Below are 23,454 nucleotides of genomic sequence, written 5' to 3'. Positions count from 1 at the left end.
TTAGACTACTAACATTTGTTTAAAACATTACAGACTACTACTTTATGAATGCAGGTATAGATTGCAACTAACATAGCAAATCATAACACAGTACAGAATTAAACTGCATGTCATAGTGTAGAATGTACTTGCATGGCATGCGTTAACATCTTACAGAGCAACAGAACAGTTCTGGAAATGCATCGTGCAGTACTGAATAGTAAAGCAGGGAATACACCAGTGTAGAGTAGAGCAATGTAGAGTGACATTCCACCTCATAATATGGGATGGTGGATCAAAGGATGGAATAGACTTTTATTGTGTACAGAATGTGTGACACACTAGTGCATTTAGTGAAATGCCATTTTAATGAATTGGCATGATATGGTACAGCATCGTATGTAGTAGCATACTGTGTCATGCTCTAGTATAGTACAAAGTATCACAGCATGATAGAGTGTAGCTTTGAACTTTCATACCTTATGTGAAAACTGATGCTTTAACTTTAACAACTAATACAGTTTTTTGTACAGATGAAACCCTGATTTACCAAAACAGATGGTTCCAGGTAACTGGGCTGGATGATTGTGAGGAGAGGTTATATGTTGGAAGCTTGAGTATCACATGAGTTTAACAGGTAGATGAGGGGAAAAAAAACATAGTCCAGCAGTTACTACAGAGGTTTAAGGCTACAAACTGTCAACATGATGGTAGAGGGTTTGATTCCCTCAGCCTCCATTTGCTAGCCAGACAGTGTTTTGGAGCAACTGGGAAAACTGGGCTAGGCAGTTCAGTGGTCTCTTGGACTGCATGCCTACTAACTGTGATCCTGTTAACCATTTGCTGTTCATGTTCTTTACTGCAGCCATGTACAGTGTAAGAATATCATATCTGCACTCCGTGTTTTAGCATTTTTGTGGTGTACAAGAACAACTGGACATCATTTGCACACCAAGGACAGAGTGGATCACAAGCTTAAGTGAGGAGGTCTTTTTCACAAGTGGTTGATTTGGACTGGAGTAAAGAATCAGAGTGTGGAGGAATTTAGTAATATTTAATGCTCTTTCCTAAAAGAACTCAACAAACGCTTGCTGGCCAGTGAGAGTTCTCTTTTTTAATGCCCCACATACTGCTGGGCCAATTAAGATCTTCAATGAAAGACTACCCACTCCCCAAAAAGTCCTGATAGTTATTTCGCATGTGTGACAGAAAGGGATGGAATCCTTTACTTTAATAAATATGGTTGCTATGAGGGTATAAGTGTAACAGTGTTATCGGGTTTTTGAGTGCCCTGTATTAGGGTTAGGAAGTGCCAGAGTTTCTGGTGCATATTTTGTGGATCTTATGAAAACTAATTGATGCTGCTTTGCACAAAAAATAATTAGTACTGCTACTTTAAATATATATCATAAGCAAACTTCTGTAGGGTTAACGGTGTTTCTGTTGCGTTTTGGACATGTTTTTGAGTGTTTGCTCATTGGGCTTTGAAAGTGGCAGAGAAGTACAATATTAAAGCAATTGTCATAACCATACAGCTATTTCTCATCTAAGTATAGAAGATGATCCAAATAATCCATAGTTGCCACACACACACACACACACACACACACACACACACACACACACACACACACACACACACACACACACACACACACGTAAGTATATATTTACTGTTTTTTTTTGTTACCCAGCATTCAAGACTACCTCACTGAAGCAGAATACAATTCTCCTTACTGTCTGTTAAAACTCACAATTTTACCGACACAAAGTAATAGACATTCTACCACCATTGTTCATTATTATTTGCCATGTCTGTATGGTCTTCTCTGAGTGGACAGTACATTGCTGCACCACAAAAATAAGAATTGAAGTGGTAGGTGAGATGGGCCTGCCAAATAGATACTCTATAGTCAGCTTTAGAAAGAAGTATTATTTTTTTTTAGTTTTCAGCAGATGTTATTAAACAACAGGCAGTAATATACTCATTAAAGCTGAGTACACCTCCAAGCGTTTCTGCAGTTACCTCCTACTGCACCTGTAGGCATCAAATTTTGTTTGTTCATATGTGCATTAATAATTCAAAAACCATGGTACATACAAGGTATCAGAACATTTTATCTTGAAGCATACATGATGGCAAACACAACTGTATTGATATTTCACCTCTGTCAATGAGTATTTGTTAGAACCAATGCTGGTGCTAGCATTTTGGGGGCCCCCAGCAAGTTTCAAGTTGGGGCCGTACCCAGGAGAATATAAAGTGTGACCACATTCCCTGTCAAGCTCATCCAGCACCATTTCAAGATCACTATAGGGGTGATCATTAAAGGCCTTTAAGTGTTTATGCATGCTTAATTCCCATGATCGCCTTCTTTTCCCTTTACCGTAGTTACAATCCTTACTTCTTCCTTGGCTTCCCCTAAGTGTTCTTCTACTCCATCTATGGCACCAAGCTTATCAGTCATTATGTTCTAAAGCCATCGCTGGAATGTGCCTTGCTACATGGGTAAGGAAGTGCCAAAGTTGTTCAATAAATTTATTGTTTCATTTCATCATCAACATCAACCCCCCCCCCTTTTCACTTTTTCTACATGGGGTCGGGGTGTCATGTTAACTGTTGCCATTTCTCTCAGTTCAATGTCCCACTCCTGCTCTCTTTGACACTCATGCCAGACTGTCACAGATCTTCAGTCACACAATCTATCCACCTCTTTGCTGGATGCCCTCATTTCCTCTTACCTTCTTCCTGTCTGCCCCAAATCTTTTTCACCATACTGACTTCTCCTTTTCTGCATATGTGCCTGAACCACAGCAATCTATTCTCTTTGATATTTTCTGGAGTTGGAGCTACTTTGGCTTCTGCTCTTATGTCCACATTTCTTCATCTTTCCCACAGTGTACATCCTACCACCCTTCTTCTTAGGGTGATAGAGCCATTAGTAATTCCTTAAAATGTTGTACTTTCTCTACAGTCTACTTCTTTGTCTTCAGCCTGGTCTCTGTTGACATTAGAGACTTCTCTGACCAATTGCTTGCAGCTGATTCTGGCAACCAGTGGTTTATGCTGTGGGCCGGCTGTTTTACTGGGAATGACTTTGCAATCACTGATTCTACCACATTGCCTTTTTCTTATTAGGAGGAAGTCTACCTGAGTTGCATGTTGACCACTCTTGTGTATCATCCTGTGACGGTCCCTCTTTCTGAACCATGTGTTTTGGCTACTATCCAGCCATTTTCCAGACAGAGGTCTAGAATGGCCGCTCCTTCATTATTCTTGTTGCCCTACCCTTGAGGTCCCAGACAGTCATCATATCCTGTTCTGTCTGTCCCCATATGTGCATTCAAGTCACCCATTATTAACACCAATTTATGCTGGACTGCTTTATCTAGTGGGTCCTGAACTGCTTTCTGAATGTACTCTTCTCTTCATTGTCACAATCCTGCTATGGGACATTGGCTGAGATCATGAATACTGTCCAGTTATTAAGCTGGAGTCTGATTGCCATAAGTCTGTCACTAATTCTGATTAAATCCCTTACTGTCTTCTGAAACCTCTCTTTCACCACAATTCCCATACCGTTTCTAACTGGTCCTCCTCCTGGATGCCAAGCCAAGTGGCTTTGCTGCACTGTCCTTCTATACACAGAATGTCCAGCCTCCTTCATACCATCATGTCATCTGCTTCTAATCCCCATCCTGTCAGTGAACCTACACAGAGTGTAGCAATTTTTAGTTCATGTTTGGCAGGTTGATTGGTTTTATGTCCAGCTTTTGCTCAACAGAGGTGTCCCAGGTAAGCCAGTAAGCCAGGCTGGTTATCTGGACACTGGCCAGCTAGTAGCTTGACACAGGGCAGCTGGGCTTTATGGCGGGCACACACTGGTCAACAGGGGCACATGTGTCCCTAGTGTAGGTTGGAGTAGTCCGGGTCCTCAACCCATTTATCACCAGCAAATACCCATGCTCATTTGGTGACATTAGTCAACATGACTGAATCACCTAGAATCATATTTTACACTGTTGAGTGGCTAGCCCTGCCTCAGCATGAAGTATGTTATTCATGTTCTCCTATCTTGAGGATACTATACAGCACAGTGGATGCCCAAAGCAGCTGGTCTGTACAACTGTTCCCCTATATCACACCATGTAGAGTCTGTGCTGCTGCGCACAGCTCCAGTCATTGATGATTTTAAGATGGGAAACACTCAGCATGTTTTTCGGAGGTGTGAGGAACCCCACAGAGAACATGCAAACTCCTAACAGACATTGGCCAAAGGTCAGGATTGAACCTTGTGCATTGGAGGAGAAGACCTTATGCCATCTGGTCTTATTGTTTCATTTATGTACCTCAGACTGAACTGGGATATAGTCCAATATTATGGTTGGATTAGTTTGGAACTTGGCATTTAGACCTGCTTGTTCTTTTGTTATATAGCATCTGTTAAGTCTCGCCCACATCCCATATCATTCACAGTAATAAGTATAATTAGTGTTTGTACCATTCAAATTCCCTGTGCCCCACAACTCAAACATCTGCATGTACTTACTCAAGTACACTCTGTCCCTTTGTATAGTTTTTGGTCTTGGACCTCCAGTAACATCCAAGATGTTCATCACTACCTTCCAGTCACATGCTGCTTCTAACAGTCCTTGGTGGAAAGAGAGCACTTCACCCATTCTTTGCTTCATTCTACTTAGAATGGCTTTGGGTGGAAGATATTTTGATGTTAAGGTATCCACTAATTCCAGCCATCTTCCCTTTATTAATACATGTCTTTCCTCTGTATCCTTTCTTTCCTCCCCTATTCGTAAGTTGATATTTTTTTTCTAGTAAGTATCACTATACCTCAAATTCTTCCAGTGTTCAGGCCAGCATAGTTCCATTCCCTGGCACTGTTTAAATGATTCTCTTGTAGCAAAGCTATAATAGCAGGACTTTCTTCCTTTTTTCTTTAACTATCAGTCTATTAACATTTCGTGATATTAATGTAATGACCAATCAGGTACTTGCTTTATTGCTTCCCTGTTTAAAAAAAAAAAAAAAAAAAAAAAAAAAAAAAAAAAAAACTTCCTTGTCTGCTGCAGCCAGTCAGGTCCCTTGCTTCACTGAAGTGGACCTGATTGAGGGAAGCGTACAGACAAGTTAAAAAAAAAAAAAACGAAATGTTTGCGATCGCACAGTAACATTACACAGCCATGCTGACATCTACAAAGTGCAGAGGAATAAATGAAGGAGAAGGAGAAACCTGCAGGAAGATGATCGGGGGCTCCCTGCGGCCGCGGGTTCTGCAGGTGCCTAATGCCAGCTATGATTAGAACTGTAAGGTGATAACTTCATTTTTTAAAAGGCTCAAGCCACACCCACTTTCATTTAAAGGTACACACTCAAAAGAGCTGTACTGGAGGGAATGAGTTAATGACTTGCTTTCAGCATTTATCCATATCTCTATTTTCTAAACTGCTTCTCCTATTGAGGGTCACAGTAACAGCAGGAAAAGCAAGGCAGTCCAGATCTCCTACCGCACACTAACACAATTTTGTGTTGTACTCTGACTTAAGCACTATTATCAAAATAAGTTATGTAACTTCACTAAATTTATTCTGTTTAAATTTATGCTTTCATGAAAAACAATGTCACTGAATGACAACAGGTTCATTACCAGGTTGCTGTGACATCAGTATTCCAGAGATGCTATAATGTTAGTATTCCAATCCTCGTTATAACCGCTACAAACATTTTATACATAGAACGAGTGCACAATAATTAATTTTCAGATTCACAGGAGATAGCACCATTTCATATTAAATATGTTTAGCCTGCAAGTTGGCACACATGTTTTGCAGAGTGTACATGTCCTGCCTGAGTGTTCTTTGGTTTTATATCCCAAAGACATACCATAGGTGAATTTGTTATCCTTGTGTGTGTGTGTGTGTGTGTGTGTGTGTGTGTGTGTGTGCATGATTCCTGTGGCAGACCTGCATTCCCTATATAATTAATGTTGTTATTTTTGCACCCATTGAGTGCTGGAATGCTACCCAACAACTCTGAACTGTATGACTTTGGTATTGGAGAATGAATGAACACATTTTCCCCATAAACCTTCTTTGTTTTGCTTCTGTTATCCACGTCTGCCTCTTACTTTCTTTCTTCCTCTTCTGCTCTATGTTTTTCTTTTTCTTGTTTACAAATTAGCTGCATGCAGTGGGTATACTGACTTTTGTACTGTCCTGTACTGTTGACTGGATAGGTTCATAGGTGTATAGTAGGCTAACGACCTCTGGGGCCTTTATAGTCCTAGTCAAGCAACCCGGTTATGTCCAGCAAGTTTATGTGCCTCAGAGATTATTTTAAGGGGTATATGTAAGTTAGGGCAAGAGTTATAGGATGCCTTGGCCCATTGGATACATAGGTTCTAGACTCAGACTATATTTTCAATTTCCCTTCCACTAGTCCAGGTTTCTGTTGAGTAGAGTTAGGGAAGATCTCTGATTCACATGGATGGGAAGCCTGTTTCAGAAGAGAGGAATTCAGTGAGACACATACCTGTCCCTCCAATGTGAAAAGGTGAGAATCAAGGTGAGGTAGACACCTTAACCATTATGCCAGCCAATCCACAGTCCCCTAAATGACTTAAGACAATCATTGTATACAGAATATATGCTGTTTCTTGTGTACTGCTTCATTAATACTGACTTTTTCAGTACTGTCTGTTCAGTGTATATTGTTGTTATCATAGAATCATAGGAGGTTACTGGGCTAATGGTCCTGGGCCCCATACAAGCCTAGCCAAGTTCTAACCCTTTTCTCTAGAGTGTCAATATTTCAAGCAGACCTAAATCCAACACCTACTGCCCCTATCCAGGAGGGTCGCAGGTGAGACTCCAGGGGTGAATTTATGGTTTCCCATCCAATCATCCAAATTACTCTTAAATAGGGTCAACAAAGGGCTCTGCTTTACCTGAATTGGAAGTTTGTTCCAGAGGAGAGGTAACCTTTGGGAAATTAATCTGTCTCTTCAGCAAGTCCTTTTGATGTCACATACTAGGTTAAAGTTCCTACAGCAAGTGCATCGAGTAACATTTAACTTGTGGAGTACATTTCCATTAAAGGAGGATCTGAGATTGCTTTAAACACAAGGCACAGATCTTTAGTCTGTGTGACACAGAGTATAGAGACAGTGATTTCAGTCTGTCAACATATGATGTGTGCTGAAGGCCTTGAGTTTTCTTTGTAAGAAACCTTTGATGTCTCTCCAGTTGCTGCAGGTGCCTGGTAATGTACATATCAAGGGCAGCATTATTATTGTCTTGATGAGGGAAGAGTACAGGGGGGTTATGACTTATTTTTTCTAGAAGCAATGCCCTTACTTATGAGGTAGACAATGTAGAAAAGCCCTTCTTACCACTGTAGAGATATGGTGGTCAAAGGAGAGGTTGCTATCACCGTGTATGCCCAAATCTCTCACCACAGATTGAGAGCTTAAGGTGTTGCTATTAATGTGGTAATCTGCAGGGACATCTCCCTTGCTGAAAGGAATGATGATGCATTTTTTTTGCATTTAGTTTGAGCCCATGACTTTGGCACCAATCACTGGTCTGTGTAAGACCTTCTTGTAGGATGACGACATCACTTGGGGACTCTGTGGTAGCTCCTAGTTTGCACTCATCTGCAAACTTTGTCAGCCATAGAGCTTTTGTTTTTGCCTGCACATCCAAGAAGTAGATTCCAAATAATAGGGGCTGCAGCACGGAATCCTGTGGAACACCACTGGTTACAGATCTGCTGGTGTAGGTTGAGTCCCCTATTTTGACTGTGTGTGTTCTATCGGTGAGCCAGTTTGCAACCCACCTAACAATGTATGGGTTAATCCTCAGATGAGTGAGTTTATCAATGATGCCAGAGTGGGAATAGTATCAAGGCCTTAGCTAAGTCTAAGTATTCACAGATTTACCTTGATCCAGGGCTTTGGTGACCATCCCAAGAAGTTCATCAAGTTCAGTAGGCACGAGCTCCCTTAAACAAAGCCAAACTGAGTCAGGTCTAGCATTTGGAGGTCTCCTATATCTTTGATAAGGTCCTTGATGATTCTGTCAATGGCCTTGCAGATAAGGCTGGTCAGGTGTATGGGTCTGTAGTTCCCGGGGTTAGTGTATGCACTCCACTTTTATGTAAAGGGATGCCGGTAGCTGTTTTCCATTCCGCAAGGACGTAATCAGGGTTTAGGCTGTGGTTGAAGAGACCGCCTATTGGTGCAGCTAATTCCTGTTTTAGTCCATTAAGAACACAGCCAGGGGATGTTATCAGGTCCCATAGAGGCTATGTTTTTGGCTTTGGAACGGGCATTTAAGACCTATTCCTTAGAGATAGGTGGAGCACATGTGGTAGGGATGCTTTGGAGTATACGTGGCAGGGACAAAGGAGAGAAGTTCTCACTGAACCTGTCTGCTAGCAGGTTGGGTATTTCCATGGGTTCAGTATATGTGATGCCATTAACAACAAGTTCGGTGCAAATCTGGGTTTTTCCTTCAAGGTTACGGATGTAGCTAAAGAATGGCTTATGGTTGCCCTTTGCTAGGGAGGCTAATTTGGATTCATAATTAACTTTAGATTGCTTTACAAGGTGTCTTATTAGCTTATTTAAGCAGAGGGGGGAGTTTTTCCAATTATGAGAGTGTTACTTCTTGCTCTTAGACAGCAGTTTCTTTATCCTGTTGTATAACCTGTTTATGGCAGATGTCCACCAGACAAGTTTGTTCTTTTTTGAAGATCTTACTTTAGTCCTGTCCAGTACATCTGAGTCAGTGCAATCGTCTTGATGTTTATACAAAGGATTAGTGTATATCCCAGTATAGGTGTCCTTGCTATCAGTGTGGGCAGGAGCTATTAATGCCATCTGCTAATATGTTGTAATTGGCCTTGGAGAAGTTTTTTAGTCTAGTTTCTGCTGCGAATGTGTCAGGTGTAATTGTTACTTCTAATGAGACTGACTTATAATCAGATCTCACCAGGGAGGGCTGCATACTTGGGGTGGTGCAGCGGTCACCCATGTTTGTGAGTACCAGATCCAGAATGTTTGAGCCCCTTGTGGGGTTGTCAACTAACTGGTCCAGGGCATTGGAGTTGGTGAGGATCAGGAACCTTTGGGCGAGATTAGTACAGGTATAGTTTGCTCAATCTATGGATGGGTAATTAAAGTCTCCCATGACCAGGGTGTTTGGTTGTATCTTGAGTGGTTCAAGTAGATCCCAGTAAGGCAGTGTGTGTTTCCTGGTTCATGGATGGGGTTCCTATAGTTAGCAATAACTTGGAGAGGGGTCTTGCCTGTGGTCATTTGTACCTGGAGTAGCTCAAGGGAACCATTCTGTTTAAACAATCTAGAGGTGTATTTATCTTTGATGAATATTGATACTCCACCTCCTTTAGTTCTCCCTCCTATTTAGTGGTCTAAACGTGTGGAAGGCATTGAAACCCCAGTATGGCTGTCGTGTTTTCTGCGGCCTTAAACTGAGTCTCTGTGACTGCACAGATGTCAGCATCTTCTAAGGTGAGGACTGCTTCCAGAGAGTGCAGTTTCAGATTTAGACTCCTAGCATTTAGCAGCATAACATTTTTTGAGGATATTTTTATGTTGGGAATTTTGTTCTTGTGACCTTGCCTAAAAAAGGCACTTTGGGAGAGGCAAGAGCCTTAGCCAGTAACCAAAATCCCAGGGGTGACAGGTGAAGACCATCTCTGGCAAAGCATCAAGGTCTATCAACCATATATTCCCAGGCTGGCAGGTACTGGATCTCCTTAGTTTGACACCAGAAACTAAGCCAATTGTTGAAGTCAGTCATTTTTCTGTCTGTATTGTGGCATCATCCTAGGTGAGGATAGTATGCTGCTTAAGGCTAGGGACATACCTGACTGGGACACATAATTACAGAGCTCAGTCATGTCTCTCTTCGTATATTCCACATCTCGATCATTCAAACTGTCACGGACTATGACAGAGTCGTAACAGGACTTGTTTTTGAGAGACTTGAGTGTGTGCATGATGTGGTGGATCCTAGCACCTGACAGGCAGCTAACTGTGACCTTTTCTTTAGCCAACCCAGTGAGTGGGACATCTGTGTGGAGTCACTTATGACTAAAATGTTAGAGTTAGTGTTATGCCTTATGGGCTTGTTCGGTGAGACACAGGTGCATGAGTTCTTATGTGTACTGTGGTCTACTGAGGGTGTGTTATGCAGTGTGTTTGTGTTTGGGAGGTCTCTTATCTTTAGATAGGTACTGGTTAGGACCTCTATATATGTAGGCTTAGGTGTTGGTGGTTTGGTTGGTGGAGGAGGTGAGGTGTGTAAGCTGACAATCTGCTTTGTCTCCGGTATACTGGCTGGTGAGTGAGAGAGCCTGGATTCTAGGTTCTTAATATAGATGCATCTCTCACATATTGAATTAGTGTGACTTAGGAGAAGCTGGTTGTCCGTGTACATGGGACATTTGCTACTTTATCTCAGGATGCTCAAGTCAACCAGGCTGGCTGGAGAAATGGTAGGAAATTGTTCATCCATAGTGCAGGGTACAATAGTGTAATCAGTAAGAGGGAGAGGACAGAAATGACCAGGTGAGGTTGGTGGACAGGTGAAAAATGTCCAAACTTTGACAGGCTTAATGTGTGGGACTTGTAAGATACCATAGAGGCTTCTCTGAAAGTTTCTCCTGGCAATGAGTAACAACCATGCAATATCTCCAGTAGAGCACAAGCATTTGACTGAGGGAACATTAACTAGCTAAAAAGTTTTCATCTATAACTGCCAAGGGTATCTGCAATTGCCCGTTAGCACAAGTTAGTGAGTGAAGGCAAACCCGCTCAAAAGCAGGGCATATATAGCAGCTAAGAGAAACCTTTTTTAAACCAAGTAACCAATTGGAAAGCTCAACACTGAGCCCTGGTCCAACAGCCTTGAATCAGATGGGTCCTTGACAGCACTCCCCTGCCACAAGGGTGCAAGGGGGCTCTCTCCAACAAAAGATAGCTGGATTCTAGTGCTGGGATAAAACAAACAGACCTATATCCAGAAAACCTGAATCTAGACTATGCTATAGCTTGAACAAAGTGCAATAAACCAGCAAAAACAGTTACAAATGAAGAAATATACAGAAATACAGTGAAAATACAGTAAAAAATTGCAAAAGACAGAGCAAACATATATTTATTTTTCGTTTAAAGCAGTAGATGCTTCAGATTGATCTGGAGGCCACAGTAGAACTGTGGCTGGTTGCCAAGTGTAGTCATTCTGTGCTGCCTGTTTTGTTTCTTTGTACCAAAGCTGTAGCTACAAAATTACACTGGTTTATGTTACCTAGTAAAATAAAAAAATATATTAAATAATTAATGATATAATTAGCTAAACAAAAAGAGGCCATCAAGTGTAATTGACCTATGGAGAAAGAAGTGCCTGAAAAGCAGATGCTATCAAGGCATATGTTCTGGACTGCAGAGACTCCTTTCTCTGTTCATTTAGCTGAAACAGCCACCCATAGTTCGTGTCCCAAATGTATCTTTACTTATTTTACCTCTTTATTACATAGATGATATACCCAAGGGCGTCTGTTGTATTCTTGAGATTATTATGGCTCAGAAGCCTTTTTTTTTTTTTCTGTATCATTTTTACCTCCATGCCTGCTGAATATCTAGGTATACCCTTGACAGGGGTAAGAGCCAGATGTAGCCACCTTCATCCAGGCAGCTGGTCAGGTGTTTATGCCCTCACTGGCATTCCAACAATCATGCTAGTTCTGTTCTGGGGAGGCTAACATGAGCACCTGTGTCAAAACTAAGCAATCTGTGCTCTCGCTTTGCTTGAGTGCTTCTACCCTAAAGCTACCAGTGTAACCACCACTGGCCTGGGATTGCCATACCCATGTCCCCATTCTTGGCATTTATGTGCTTTGATGGTGGTGTTGGGATGACTAGAACCACCACTCTGTTTCCCAAGGATGGGTGATTCAGTATTGCTACTCACTCCCAAACTCCTCCCCTGACCAGCTTTTCCAGCACTGAAAGCACTGTAGGGTTGTTTTGTCATAGTCAGGGCTTTATCCAAGTCTTCCACTGAGCCTGGTAGCTAAAAGGTTTTTGTTCAGGCCTGTAGAAAGCTAAAATTGAGATCTGCTGGCTGCAAGTAATTTAATCTTTTTCCTTCGCTTATTCTTTAACCTGTATCTGCCTCATCTCATTCTCTCTCTCTCTCTCCCCCTCCCTTCCAGATACTGAACAAGGTCTTACTCCAACCAGACATAGGTTTTTTGACCCAGAAAACCATCATGTTTATTTGTAAATGATGTCAGTATAACCTGTGAAGTCTGATGTCCCAGATGCACTGATTCACAAATGTGTTTTATGTGCTGCTTTATTAACTCAAGACTTGTCTCTAATAATTTAACTTCTTCTTCTTTCGGCTTTTTCCCGGCTAGGGGCTGCCACAGCGGATTACCTCTCCGCTCATGATTGGCAGTGGAGTTTTACAGTGTCTAGTTGCCAGCCCGATGCCCAACCTTCCACAGAAGGCACGCACACACTCACACCTAGGGTCAATTTAGAGTGTCCAATCCACCTACAGCATGTCTTTGGGATGTGGAAGGAAACCGGAGCACCCGGAGGAAACCCACGCAAACACAGGGAGGACATGCAGACTCCACACAGAAGGCACCCCAGCCGAGGATCGAACCGGAGAACCTCTTGCTGTGAGATGAATAAAAATATGATATATTTTCTTAGTGATGGATATGTATTTATTAATCATGTAGTTGGAAAATCCTACTATCCCCCCCCCAAAAAAAAAAAAAAAAAAAAACAAGATATGTTTCTTAAGTTACTAGTTGTCTGGACCTAATATAGCTGAGATTTGAACAAACAAGCCAACTGCTCCTATGATTGGAGCCCTTAGACTGACCCATTCATTGTACTCTTGGTTTTCCCTCTGCACTGGGAAGGGACATCATAGTCCTTAAGCTCCAGGGTCTCAACAGTATTTCAGGAAAGACTTTCCTTTCTAAGTTGTTCATTTTAGTGAGTGGCAGACTTGTGGTGGTCCCATTTTCAGGTAACTAGCATCTTTTGCTTAGTTTTCTTTGTGTCAGTGTATGAGCATCCAAACATAAACATTTTATTGTGCAGTCTATTGAAATGCACTGTTTTCCAAATGCATGGGTGCATGAGTTAGCGCAGGCTGCGACCTGACTTCACTCTCCTGCATGAACATCAGTGCCATGACATACCCTTCACTTTCCTTTCTTGAACACGAACCTTGTCTGTAAGAACCTCAGTTGTGCCCATACCTTCAACAGATGGTGATGCTTCCAGAAACCCAATCCAGTTCAAGACCTCTGTATTAGCGATCTCACTGAAATATGAACCTTATTGTGTTTATGAACCAATTCAGTTATCTGTGTACACTAAAATGCTTCTGTCTTTGTCTCACCATAGCCCATGGATCAGCTTAGGGAACATAACTTGAGTCAGTTACAGAATTAAGCAGAAGCTGGAAATGTTGCATTGGTTGAAAATCTCAATTTTTCTTTTCATAAAGTGTGTTACAAACCTGCCAAAGTAGCACAGTGCATAAAGACTGCATTATGCCACATATGTTTAAACCTGAGATATTGCCAGAGCACTGCTAATGATAGCTAATGTGTCTAAATGGTTCCCTTAAAAACAGCCCTGTGAGTTTGGTTGCAGCCTTGACTGCCTTCCATAGGTACACAATGTCATCCTTTGCATCTAATAGAGAAACTGCTGCTTCAGCCATGGTTCATATGCAGAAAGCAAATTAATGTGATGAATATTTCACAAGTCATATGCATGAAATGGTGTTAACACATTCCAATGTGGTAAGTGCGGCTTTATTTAGCTACTGTTGGTGCATTATTTTGGAGTACGGTTACAGTAGTAATTCAAGCCAAAGTGTACATGCATGCACACACAAGTGCGCGCACGCGTGCGCACACACACACACACACACACACACACACAAAGTTATTTAGTAGTCTGGCTACTGTCACTGTAACACACAGATGTACTATAGAACTTGTTCTAAAGTAACCATATGCAAGAACACCCATAACTTATCTCACCTTGTCTCCTCATGAAGGGATTATGAAGCCAGTGAGACTGCTGCACACTTTCTTTGCAGATACCTATGGTGTTTATGTCCCACTCTGTTTCATGGCTGCATCATGCTACATGCACAGAATCTCTTCTTTCATGCAGGTCGTGTCCTCAGTGCGGCATGTGATGACACTCTGTACCAGCTGCACTTCTGGAATGTTACAGAAATCCTGAATTTGTTTTCATGTCTGGGATGGTGGTGGTTCTTTTAGCCTGACACTACTTATTTAAAATTCAGAGTAGGTGTTCACCATTGATTTCCAGTAATGAGTGTATGCTGGCATTACTAACATCTACAGAAACTTGTACCTTTTTTCAGGAAATTACCTTGCAGGGATCAGCACGATAGCACAGATTTATGAGTGGATGGAAATGGTTGCTTGTTTTCCATTTGCTGCCCCAAGTGTATCAGTTTATTTATTATGTACCTGCAATCAAAGGTGCACGTGCGCTTGATGACCTGTTTGTGGACAGTGGAAGAATATTCTCCTGCAAGGTTGTTGATCTGAGTTTGACTGTCATCATGGGTTTAGGATAGCTGGCTGGAGAGGCAGGATGAATTTTACTGGGCCACTGTCCTTACTGGGGAGGGTGGGGTGTGAATTTTGCTTGAAGTTTGTCATTATAGTGAACCTGGGAGGTGAGCAGGGGCAGTAAGTGCAGCAGGTGCAGCTAACCACATGTGCAGAAGCAGCTGCTTGTGTTGGACATAGTGTACAGCTGCACACGAGTGCTCACTACTGGTAGCAGCAAAGCATGTCTGAGCACATGAAGCAGCGTACAGCCACAATGTAAAAAAAATCCTGCTATGGATGATCTGTAGGCCACTCCCATATTAGGATTATTGTAATGGAGGAAATGGGAAATTGACAGCCAACAGAAAAGAGTTGGTCTAAATGTCACTGGAAGTGAGTGTTTAATATATCTCCTATGTATCTCTTTCATCTGAGCAAATATATATAGTTTACATAAGCTGGTCTATTTGGTGAATAGTAAATATTATATGAACATATATTGTAGGAATATTTTCTAAAAGTATGATATTAGAAATTTAATTGAATACATGTTATGTGCTCTGCCACAGATTTGCACATATTCTATCCACTTTTGCACTTCTGGATTATATGTTTCTGTATGTGTTGCTTGATGTCTTGCTATACACAGTCATCATTTTTATTTTTGTATGAATATTATGTATATGTAGCTTGTAATGTCTATATTGTTTGTAACCTGTTCTGGGGCTTTTCTCCATAGGCCTGTGAATATGGGCTTTGGTCAGTCAGACTTTCTTTTAATTAAAAAGGCAAATAAATAATAAATACCAGCCTATATACATGTTGACATTCGGTTGACTTGTTTTAGTTTAAAATCCTGCATTTGTCTATTAATTTGGTGCTTTTTGTGAGAATGCTGTTATATTAGGTGCTTGTAATGTGACTTGCTGTCAATAGTGCTGGGATGTGTCAGACGTTAGGAAGGTGGACATGGACTCCCCTTCTAGAAGACTTAAAGGAGGTGTGCTTCTCATGTGTTCTTTGTATGAGAGTCCAGGTTATGCCTGTTGCCTCCTTCTGGTAAGGCTTGCCTGTAGGCCTTATCAGCTCTTCTGTAGGGCTGCAGGATGCATTAATGGTGGTTTGGGGCAGATGTCTTCACAAGCACAGTCACTGTCACTCACTGCCTTTAGCTTTGGAAATCTTTTCTTTGACCAGAGACTTTCATTGTTTTGAAAATGAGTAGGCAGGCCAGTCTTGGCACAGTTGTTATGGAGTAATAGGTACAGTTTGTGGTTCAGGTGTCTCTGCTTGTAAACTCGCCACTGACTTCTCATGGTTAGGGATGTGGTACTTCAGGCAGATTCATGTGACCAAGTGTTGCATCCATTCAAGGTCTTTGCCTGAGGTACTATAATCATTGCTCTCCCTTGACTGAAGTCTCTCCATTCCTGCATATTAGGGTGCAGGGGCTCCTAAATTGTGCCTGGTTTCCCTGCATCAATTTTGATACCGGTGCTGATCCTTAATGCGTTTTGCAGTATGTTGTTCTTTGTGGCATTAGTCTGTCCTTGTTCCTTCAGCATCACGAGTGCTAGTTGTTCCTCAGTCAGGACTAAGGCTATTCTAAGCCCATCATTGACTTCTGCATTTCTGCTAGTCTGCTTAGCTCAGGGTTTTTTTATAATTGTACTTTCCACAAAGTGTTTAGCAAAGAAAAAAAAAACAAAAAACAAATCAGAGTACCAGTGAAAAGCATGAAAAAAATCTTCTGTGGAAACTATGAAACAGAAATTCTAATTTTAAAGTTTAAAGTTGAATTAAAAATCAGCAATATAAGTAAATATTGAATCCCTGGTCTCTTTTCTGTTTCATCAAGATGGATTCTATTAGATTCACAGTTAGAAGTGTATAGTCAACTGATTGCTTAAGACTTCCTTTAAATAGCCTGACATTGTTTGGTGTAGTGATTCATTTAATTCTTTGTTTTTATTCTGTGGTTATGACCTTATCTGTTATACTGTAACAGATACATACATCAGTGTAATATTTGGCTAATCATATAGAAAATACTGCCCAGATGTATAAATCAGTTCTTTAGGATAGCAGTAAATAAAAAATATGCTTTATTGAAGAAAGAGGTCGCCAAATACATTTTCATTTGAGCATAGTTTGATTTTAATTGCATGGTTCTGTGTCGATAGAACATCACTGTCATCAACTTCCTTTTACCCATTTTACATGGGGTTGCAGCTTCACATCAGCATTAGTTAATGTGTGACCAAATAACCTACAGCCAGTGGTTACACCACCAAGTGGCTAGTTCGGATGCAGACATTCTTATAAACCATTTTAAGTTGTTGTTGTTGTGTCTTTCAGCTTTTCCCGGTTAGGGGTCACTGCAGCAGAACTCCGGTCCGCTAATGATTGGCAGTAGAGTTTTACGTGCCGAGTTGCCAGCCCTGACGCACAACCTTCAACGAAGGTACGCCCATACACGCATGTCTCCAGACAGAAGGCGTTCTAGCTGAGAATCGAACGGGACAACATCTTACTGCCAGGCGACAGTGCTAAACCATTTTAAGTGTATTCCTTAAATGATTTTCATGTACTTTATTAAGGGCTTAACTGTGGTTTTCCATTGGCATTTTATGGATATCCTAAGATCCATACTTGGAGCATTTAATTTACCCCTCATCAAGTGTTTTGACTTTTGCAATCCCCTTTTACTCATTCTTCTGTGTTTTTCCATGAACATAACAATTTTCAGAATTGAGGAAAGTTGTCTTGGATTAGTTGTGTAAGGTTCAACTGCTAAATCTGTTCATATGCCTTTTCTGAACAAATTTAAGTCTTGGGGATCTGTCTTTTTTTTTTTTTTTTTGGTTTTCTTTCTACAGCCCCGACACTTAACATTTTAGAAGATGTTGTATGAGTAGTTGTTCATTCTTCAATAGCTACTTGGTATACCCAGTGTTTTATGGAACTTTGGCCTGTTTTGGCACTCATTGGCTGGCAGGCTGAGAAACTAATTGCGGATAGGATGTCAGTCTGTTGCAGGATACCCATACCTCAGATACTGCACATAACACCAGTGAGCAGTTTGGAGGATTTCTGTTTTTGTGTCTTTCAGCTTTTCCCGGTTAGGGGTCACCACAGCGGAACTCCGGTCCGCTAATGATTGGCAGTAGAGTTTTACATGCTGGCTTGCCGGGCCTAACACACAACCTTCAACAAAGGAACGCCCGTTCACGCATGTCGCCACACAGAAGACGCTCTAACTGAGAATCGAACGGGCAGCGTCTAACTGATAGGCGACAACGCTACCACAGCACCACCACCGCAGTATACTTGTGAAATGGCTCTAGGCCTGAGGCTAAAGATCTGAGTGTGTATAAAACTGTAATGTCATTGTTTTGAATTTCAGTTGATAATACTTATTTTTTATTTATTTTACATTTGTTGACCGGGCTAGTCCAGCTGGGTGGAGGCCGGGAGAAAAAAAATGAAAAATAAAAAAATACAAATAATGCAAAAAAAGTTATATATCTCTCTAGTATGTTATGTGAGGAGAATTTAGGAAGGAAGGATACAAGAGGTTCTGGGTTGTTAAAGCCAGTGCTTGTTAAGATGTGTCTTTAGCTGTTTTTAAAGAGTGGAGGACTAGACAAGATGAGATATCCTAGTTGTTTTAGGTTACAGTGATGGGGGTTCTGAAGAAGAGGGATCCTGTAAATAAATATTAGGATGGTAGGGTGTTTTAAAGTTCTGAGGTTATTATATTTAGAGGGTAAGTGGTGGAAATAGTGGAAGGCAGAGATAATAGGAATGATTTGATTCTATAGAGGAACCCAATCTTTTGTTTATTGTTTTATTGTTGTGTTTATATATGAGAATCAAAATTGATTGTCAATAGTTACTACTCCTAGTAGTTTTGTGTAGTAGCATCAGGAGAAATCAGGTTATCATCAGAGGAAGTAATAGAAGTTAAGAGAGCTTGATTTGTGTGTAGGAGAAGACAATAGCAACTTTTTTGTTTTCTTGAGAGGAGGAGAAGGCAACGTCAAGTGTTCAGCAGTGGAAAAAGCTTTTTGGTTTTTGGAGGAGAGTTCAGTCTGGTCTAAAACCATGTTTAGCAATGCTATGGGACGAAAATTAGAAGTCATTAGAATTACCCCTTTGTGTAGTGGGATGATGTGAGATATTTTCCAGATGGAAGGAAGATTTTGAGATGGGGTAGGCAATAGCTTTAGCTGCTTCTGCAGAAATTCTCTGCAGGAAGTTTGTCTGCAGGGGTGTGTGTGGTCTAAGTTCTGGAGTAGGGATAAGATAAATGAGGTAGGTATAGGTTGAAGGGAAGGGGAAGAAAATTATGTAGTAGGAGAGGGGTATTTAGAGATGTCAGGAGGTAAGTGATTTGCTAGAGTTTGGATAGTATTGGTGAAGAAAGGAATTGAAGTCATTAGCTTTTTGTTTAGGATTGTGGATTAGAGTCCTCCTGATTGGAGGAGTCGTGACTGACCTGGGGATTTCTTTTTGTGGTTTGTTGTAGTTAAGTTTTTTGTCTGCCAGGATGGCTTTTTGTACTATTTCTAAGCTCTCTGAATTTGTGGTGGTCAGTTAGATTCTTAGTGGTTATCCCATGATTTGTTTCTGAGAATAATTTTCTGCTTAGTATGTTTGGATAGCAGGGGTGCTGTTTTAGCTTTGGTTCTGTTGTCTAGTATGGAAAGGAATGTAGAATTAAAGTATTCAACAGCATCATTTAGTGGAAGAAGTTTTAGTTGGGACCAATTACATTGTCTTAGTTCAGCGAGAAACTGATCAGAATTGAATTGTTTTTTAGATCTTAGTGTTTTGTAGGTGGTGGGTAAGGCTAGGTTTGATTTGTGTCATCTGGAAGGATGTCTAATTGATCAGTCTAGAATGGTTTCTTTATTGTTGGTTTTATTGGTTCTTGTAGAACTACTAATGAGTTGTTTAAATCCATATAGGTTTATGTGGGAGGTGGGGTTAGGACTGTTACAGGAGAACCAATTAATGTTAAAATCTCCTAAGACAATTGTTTCTTGAGGGAGGTTGGTAGAGAGTGAGTTGAGGATATGTTCAAGTGTGTTAATATTGTTTCCAGGAGGGAGATATACACATATGATATTTATGGCCTTAGTATTATTAACTTGGAGTTTGGAGCTAATTATTTCAGCATTATTATCAAGGTTAAGAGTCAGATTTAAAGTACTAAGTTGGAGTTGTGTTTTGTAGAAAATAGCTACGCCTCCACCTTTTTTGGTATGCTCATACCACCTTTTGATCATGTCTAATGATATTATATCCGGGTGGGCTAATTTCATTGTCTTTGATGGCTTTAGCCATGTTTCAGTTAAGCATAACATATCGAATTGATGGGTTTCAAGGAGGGCATGGATTTGACTAATTTTGTTACAAATACTTTGTATATTGAGATGGGCAATGGAGAGAGTTGTTGGGTTTGGATTTTGATTTACTAGGTTGTGGGCCTGGATTAGGATGGATATCTCCATCTAACAAAAGGTTAAGGAAATTGAGGTGTTTTGAGTGATGGAGTAAGTAGAAGATGTCCGATATTTTCCTAGGTTTAGGTATACTTAACCTGAAGTGAGTTATTCTATGGTATTTGGCATGTAGATAGTTGGGTTTTTTGTTAAGGTTGAAGATAAAAGGAGAGAGAGGTGATATACAAGTACTGGTGTACTTAGAGGGGGATGAATAAGAAGAGTTCAATGGGTAGATGTAAGTAATTATAAGAGAAGATAAAAGTGATAAGCTGATGAGCTGTTTGAGGAGTGGTGAAGTGATTGTTATAGCCATTATTGTGTGAATAGAGGATGGGTTAAAGTAGGATATAGTTTGAGGTATATTGTAGGCAGTAGTAGAAGAGAGAGGATAGGGGAGGAGGTGTAGATAATTAGTGGGTGTGGTATTCAAAGGAGAGATTTGGGTTGGTTAGTGATGTAAAGTGTTTGATTGGGAGGGATAGTTAGGGGTGTGGCTACTAGCAGTATAAAGGTAGGACCCTGGGGCAGGGAGGGGAGCGAGAGAGCCCAGAGGGCGCGAATGGAGTGGGTAGAGTGAGAGCTGTCAAGGAAGACAATGTGTAAAGCAGGAAATATAAGCAAGTATGTGTCTGTAGAAGTATGGAATGAGGCTAAAGTAGGAAGTAGAGTTCAAGTGTGGAAAAGGTACCCTGGGATTTGGGTGGAAGGGCGATAGTATAGTTCAGAGAAAGTAAAACCGTAGTAGCAGGTTGGGACTGTTAGGTAATGAAGGAATACTATGTTAGGAATACAAAATGCATTTTTTGGTTATAAAAAATACTGAACTTTTCATGCAAGATCAGCAGAGTTAAAACTTACTAAAAAAGGATATTTACGAAAAATTCTATATGCTTTTCATTATTAACAATACATTAATGATGCTTGTTTTAACTGAACAATATGTAACCAAAAATGCTAAGTAGTAATTTCAAGGAAAATGATGTGTAGGAAGGGGATATAAAGTTTTCTATAATCCTGTGGTAGTTAACACAGATAATTAAGACCAGAAACTTTTACGGAGCTGCTTCTATAGTCCAGGGTTTGATACCCTAAAGCCTTAGTTTTTCTGCTGTGTGTGACTCTGAGCAAGTCACTTAACTAAACAAACTATTACATTGTGTCAGTTTGGAACTTGATAATGGTAAGGAAAGAAACACTTTAGAGTTATTGTACACAGCAGATTAGGTTCAGCAAATTAGAAAGGAGAGTTGTTGTACAGCAGATGCTGTGGAGAAAGGTACTGTAATTCATTACTTGTATGGGGAAAAAGTCTTTGTGTTTGAAAACATTTTATTTAGCATAGCTGCTCCTTTGCTACAGTGGTAGGATTTGTAGCAATGATGGGCCAGGTGCAGAAAGAACATGTCATTTGTACAGAGGGAATAGCTAAGCATCTAACAGTCAGCGCTTTCTGAGGGTAGGTCAGTGAAATGACATAATTTTGTGTCTGTCATTGTGTCTGTCATTGGAAAGAGGCCATAGACATGGTCAGGACTAGCAAGATTACATGAAGTAGGCACTGATATATGTACAATTGCACACAAAAGGTCACATGGAGAGTGTCACCTTTTGCACATGACCACTCTGCCAAAAAAAAAAATAATTTGCTGGCTGGTAGCATTTTACCATAGGTTTGTATTTGGGTAGGCTCATCTCAAAGCAGTAGCCTTGAGCTATGTCAGAGTAGGCTGATGTGGTTCAGCATATGAAAACATTTTGGCCAGTGGAAGAAAATATTAGCTGTAATAGGAAAATGCTAATCACTGTCAGTCTAAACTACTTTTAATAGCATTTACAGTAAAGCCTTTAGTGGTTGTCTATCTTGATATAGAAAATTCTGCTTAGTCTGGCTAGGATTTCCCGTGATTTCATGTCTTGTGATAGTTGCATCAAAACCTTAGATATACATTTCTCTGTTGATGGTTTTATATTTCACTTGTGTTGCATGCCTAAATCTGAAAAGTGTACTATGGAAGTAAAACTGCCTAAAAGTACAGGCCGCTGTTCTGGGCTTTATTAAGTATAGCAACAGTGAAGAGGAGGCTGTATTAGTAGTGACACTGAGTTTCCATATAAGATAGGTCATGTGATGTTAACTCTCTGACATACCCTTACTACCCCAGCCTTTTCCGAGGCAGAACTCGTGCTGTATTTGTGAGCCACAGGCTCTTACATAGGCCCTATGTTACTTAGACTGACTTGACACATTCATGATTTCAGCATCCTCTGGGGGAGAGTTAAGAATGGATGGAACTGATAAAATTGTGTGCTTGTTTCTTTTCTTCCTAGGTCCACTTATTGATGACTCCCGACTGTATCACATATTGCCAAGCTGTGCCTACATGCCCAGTTACCTAGTTAAAGGATATCCATTACACCGTTACCAAGGATTACAGTTTGTAAGTGGTCTCCCATTTTTTTCCTATAAAGTGAACTGCTGTTCTGGGAATGATAAAACATAAAAACATATTTTTTTAGTGATTGTGTTGTGTAGTTTTGGACTGACATTCTCTACAGTGAAGAAGTGCCTTTAGGATACCAGGCTGAGCTGCCATTTTGATATTCAGTATTTTTGCCATATTTCCTTTTATTTGTTTTTTTTTATTTTGTCTGACTGGAAGAACTAAACAAAACAATGAAAATGTCTTGTCATTGAGACATTACTGAGCAACACACACCCAGAGCTGTGGCCTTCCTTGTAATGTTTGCCTGCAATAATCTACCAAAATACTTTTATAATTTTGATCCCTCTTGTTTTCTTAGCCTCAGAAAACATCTATAATACCAAAGCCATTACTGCACTAATCTGTTTCCCCTCTGGCCAAGAGAGAACTGAATTGCAGAGGATGCTGAATTGCTCTGTATTTTTGTAATTTCTGTCTCCTGTGTACGGAATTGTATTTCATCAACCGAGACATGCAGACTTGCTCCCGTCTCATTGCAGCTGCTCCTCAGACAGTGAGGTTCCTGATCAGTTTGCTCATTGTTTTTCATGATGCTGTAAGCAGCATTTTGCTTTGTTCACAGTCTAGCATTAGAGTGGTCTTTTCCCAACCACAACTGATCACCAGTTACCACAGTCACTGTGAATACAGCCAGTAACACAATACAAATTCTTAAATCTGGGTCTTCAACCTTGGATAGTCTCACACCATAATTCTGAAAAAAAGTGCAGTATATCCTTAACTTTGTCTCTCTTACTCACTCAGTTAAAGAGAGTTATGTCCATACCTACCAGGGCCCGCTGTTCCT

At 40.6% G+C, this 23,454-nt stretch overlaps 1 protein-coding gene across 1 annotated transcript in view; it reads left to right on the top strand.

Moving 5' to 3' along the window:
* Positions 1-23,454, top strand: part of B4GALNT3 (beta-1,4-N-acetyl-galactosaminyltransferase 3) — a 539,452-nt gene that overhangs the window by 166,615 nt on the left and 349,383 nt on the right. The window contains exon 9 of the mRNA XM_044087281.1: positions 22,492-22,601. Coding sequence (XP_043943216.1) covers positions 22,492-22,601 — 110 coding nt within the window. The remainder of the gene's footprint in view (positions 1-22,491; positions 22,602-23,454) is intronic.

Source organism: Protopterus annectens, chromosome 11.part0 (genome assembly GCF_019279795.1).
Source record: "Protopterus annectens isolate FY-2018-M chromosome 11.part0, PAN1.0, whole genome shotgun sequence".
NCBI classification, from domain to species: domain Eukaryota; kingdom Metazoa; phylum Chordata; order Ceratodontiformes; family Protopteridae; genus Protopterus; species Protopterus annectens.
This window is presented reverse-complemented; position numbering and strand designations above follow the sequence as displayed.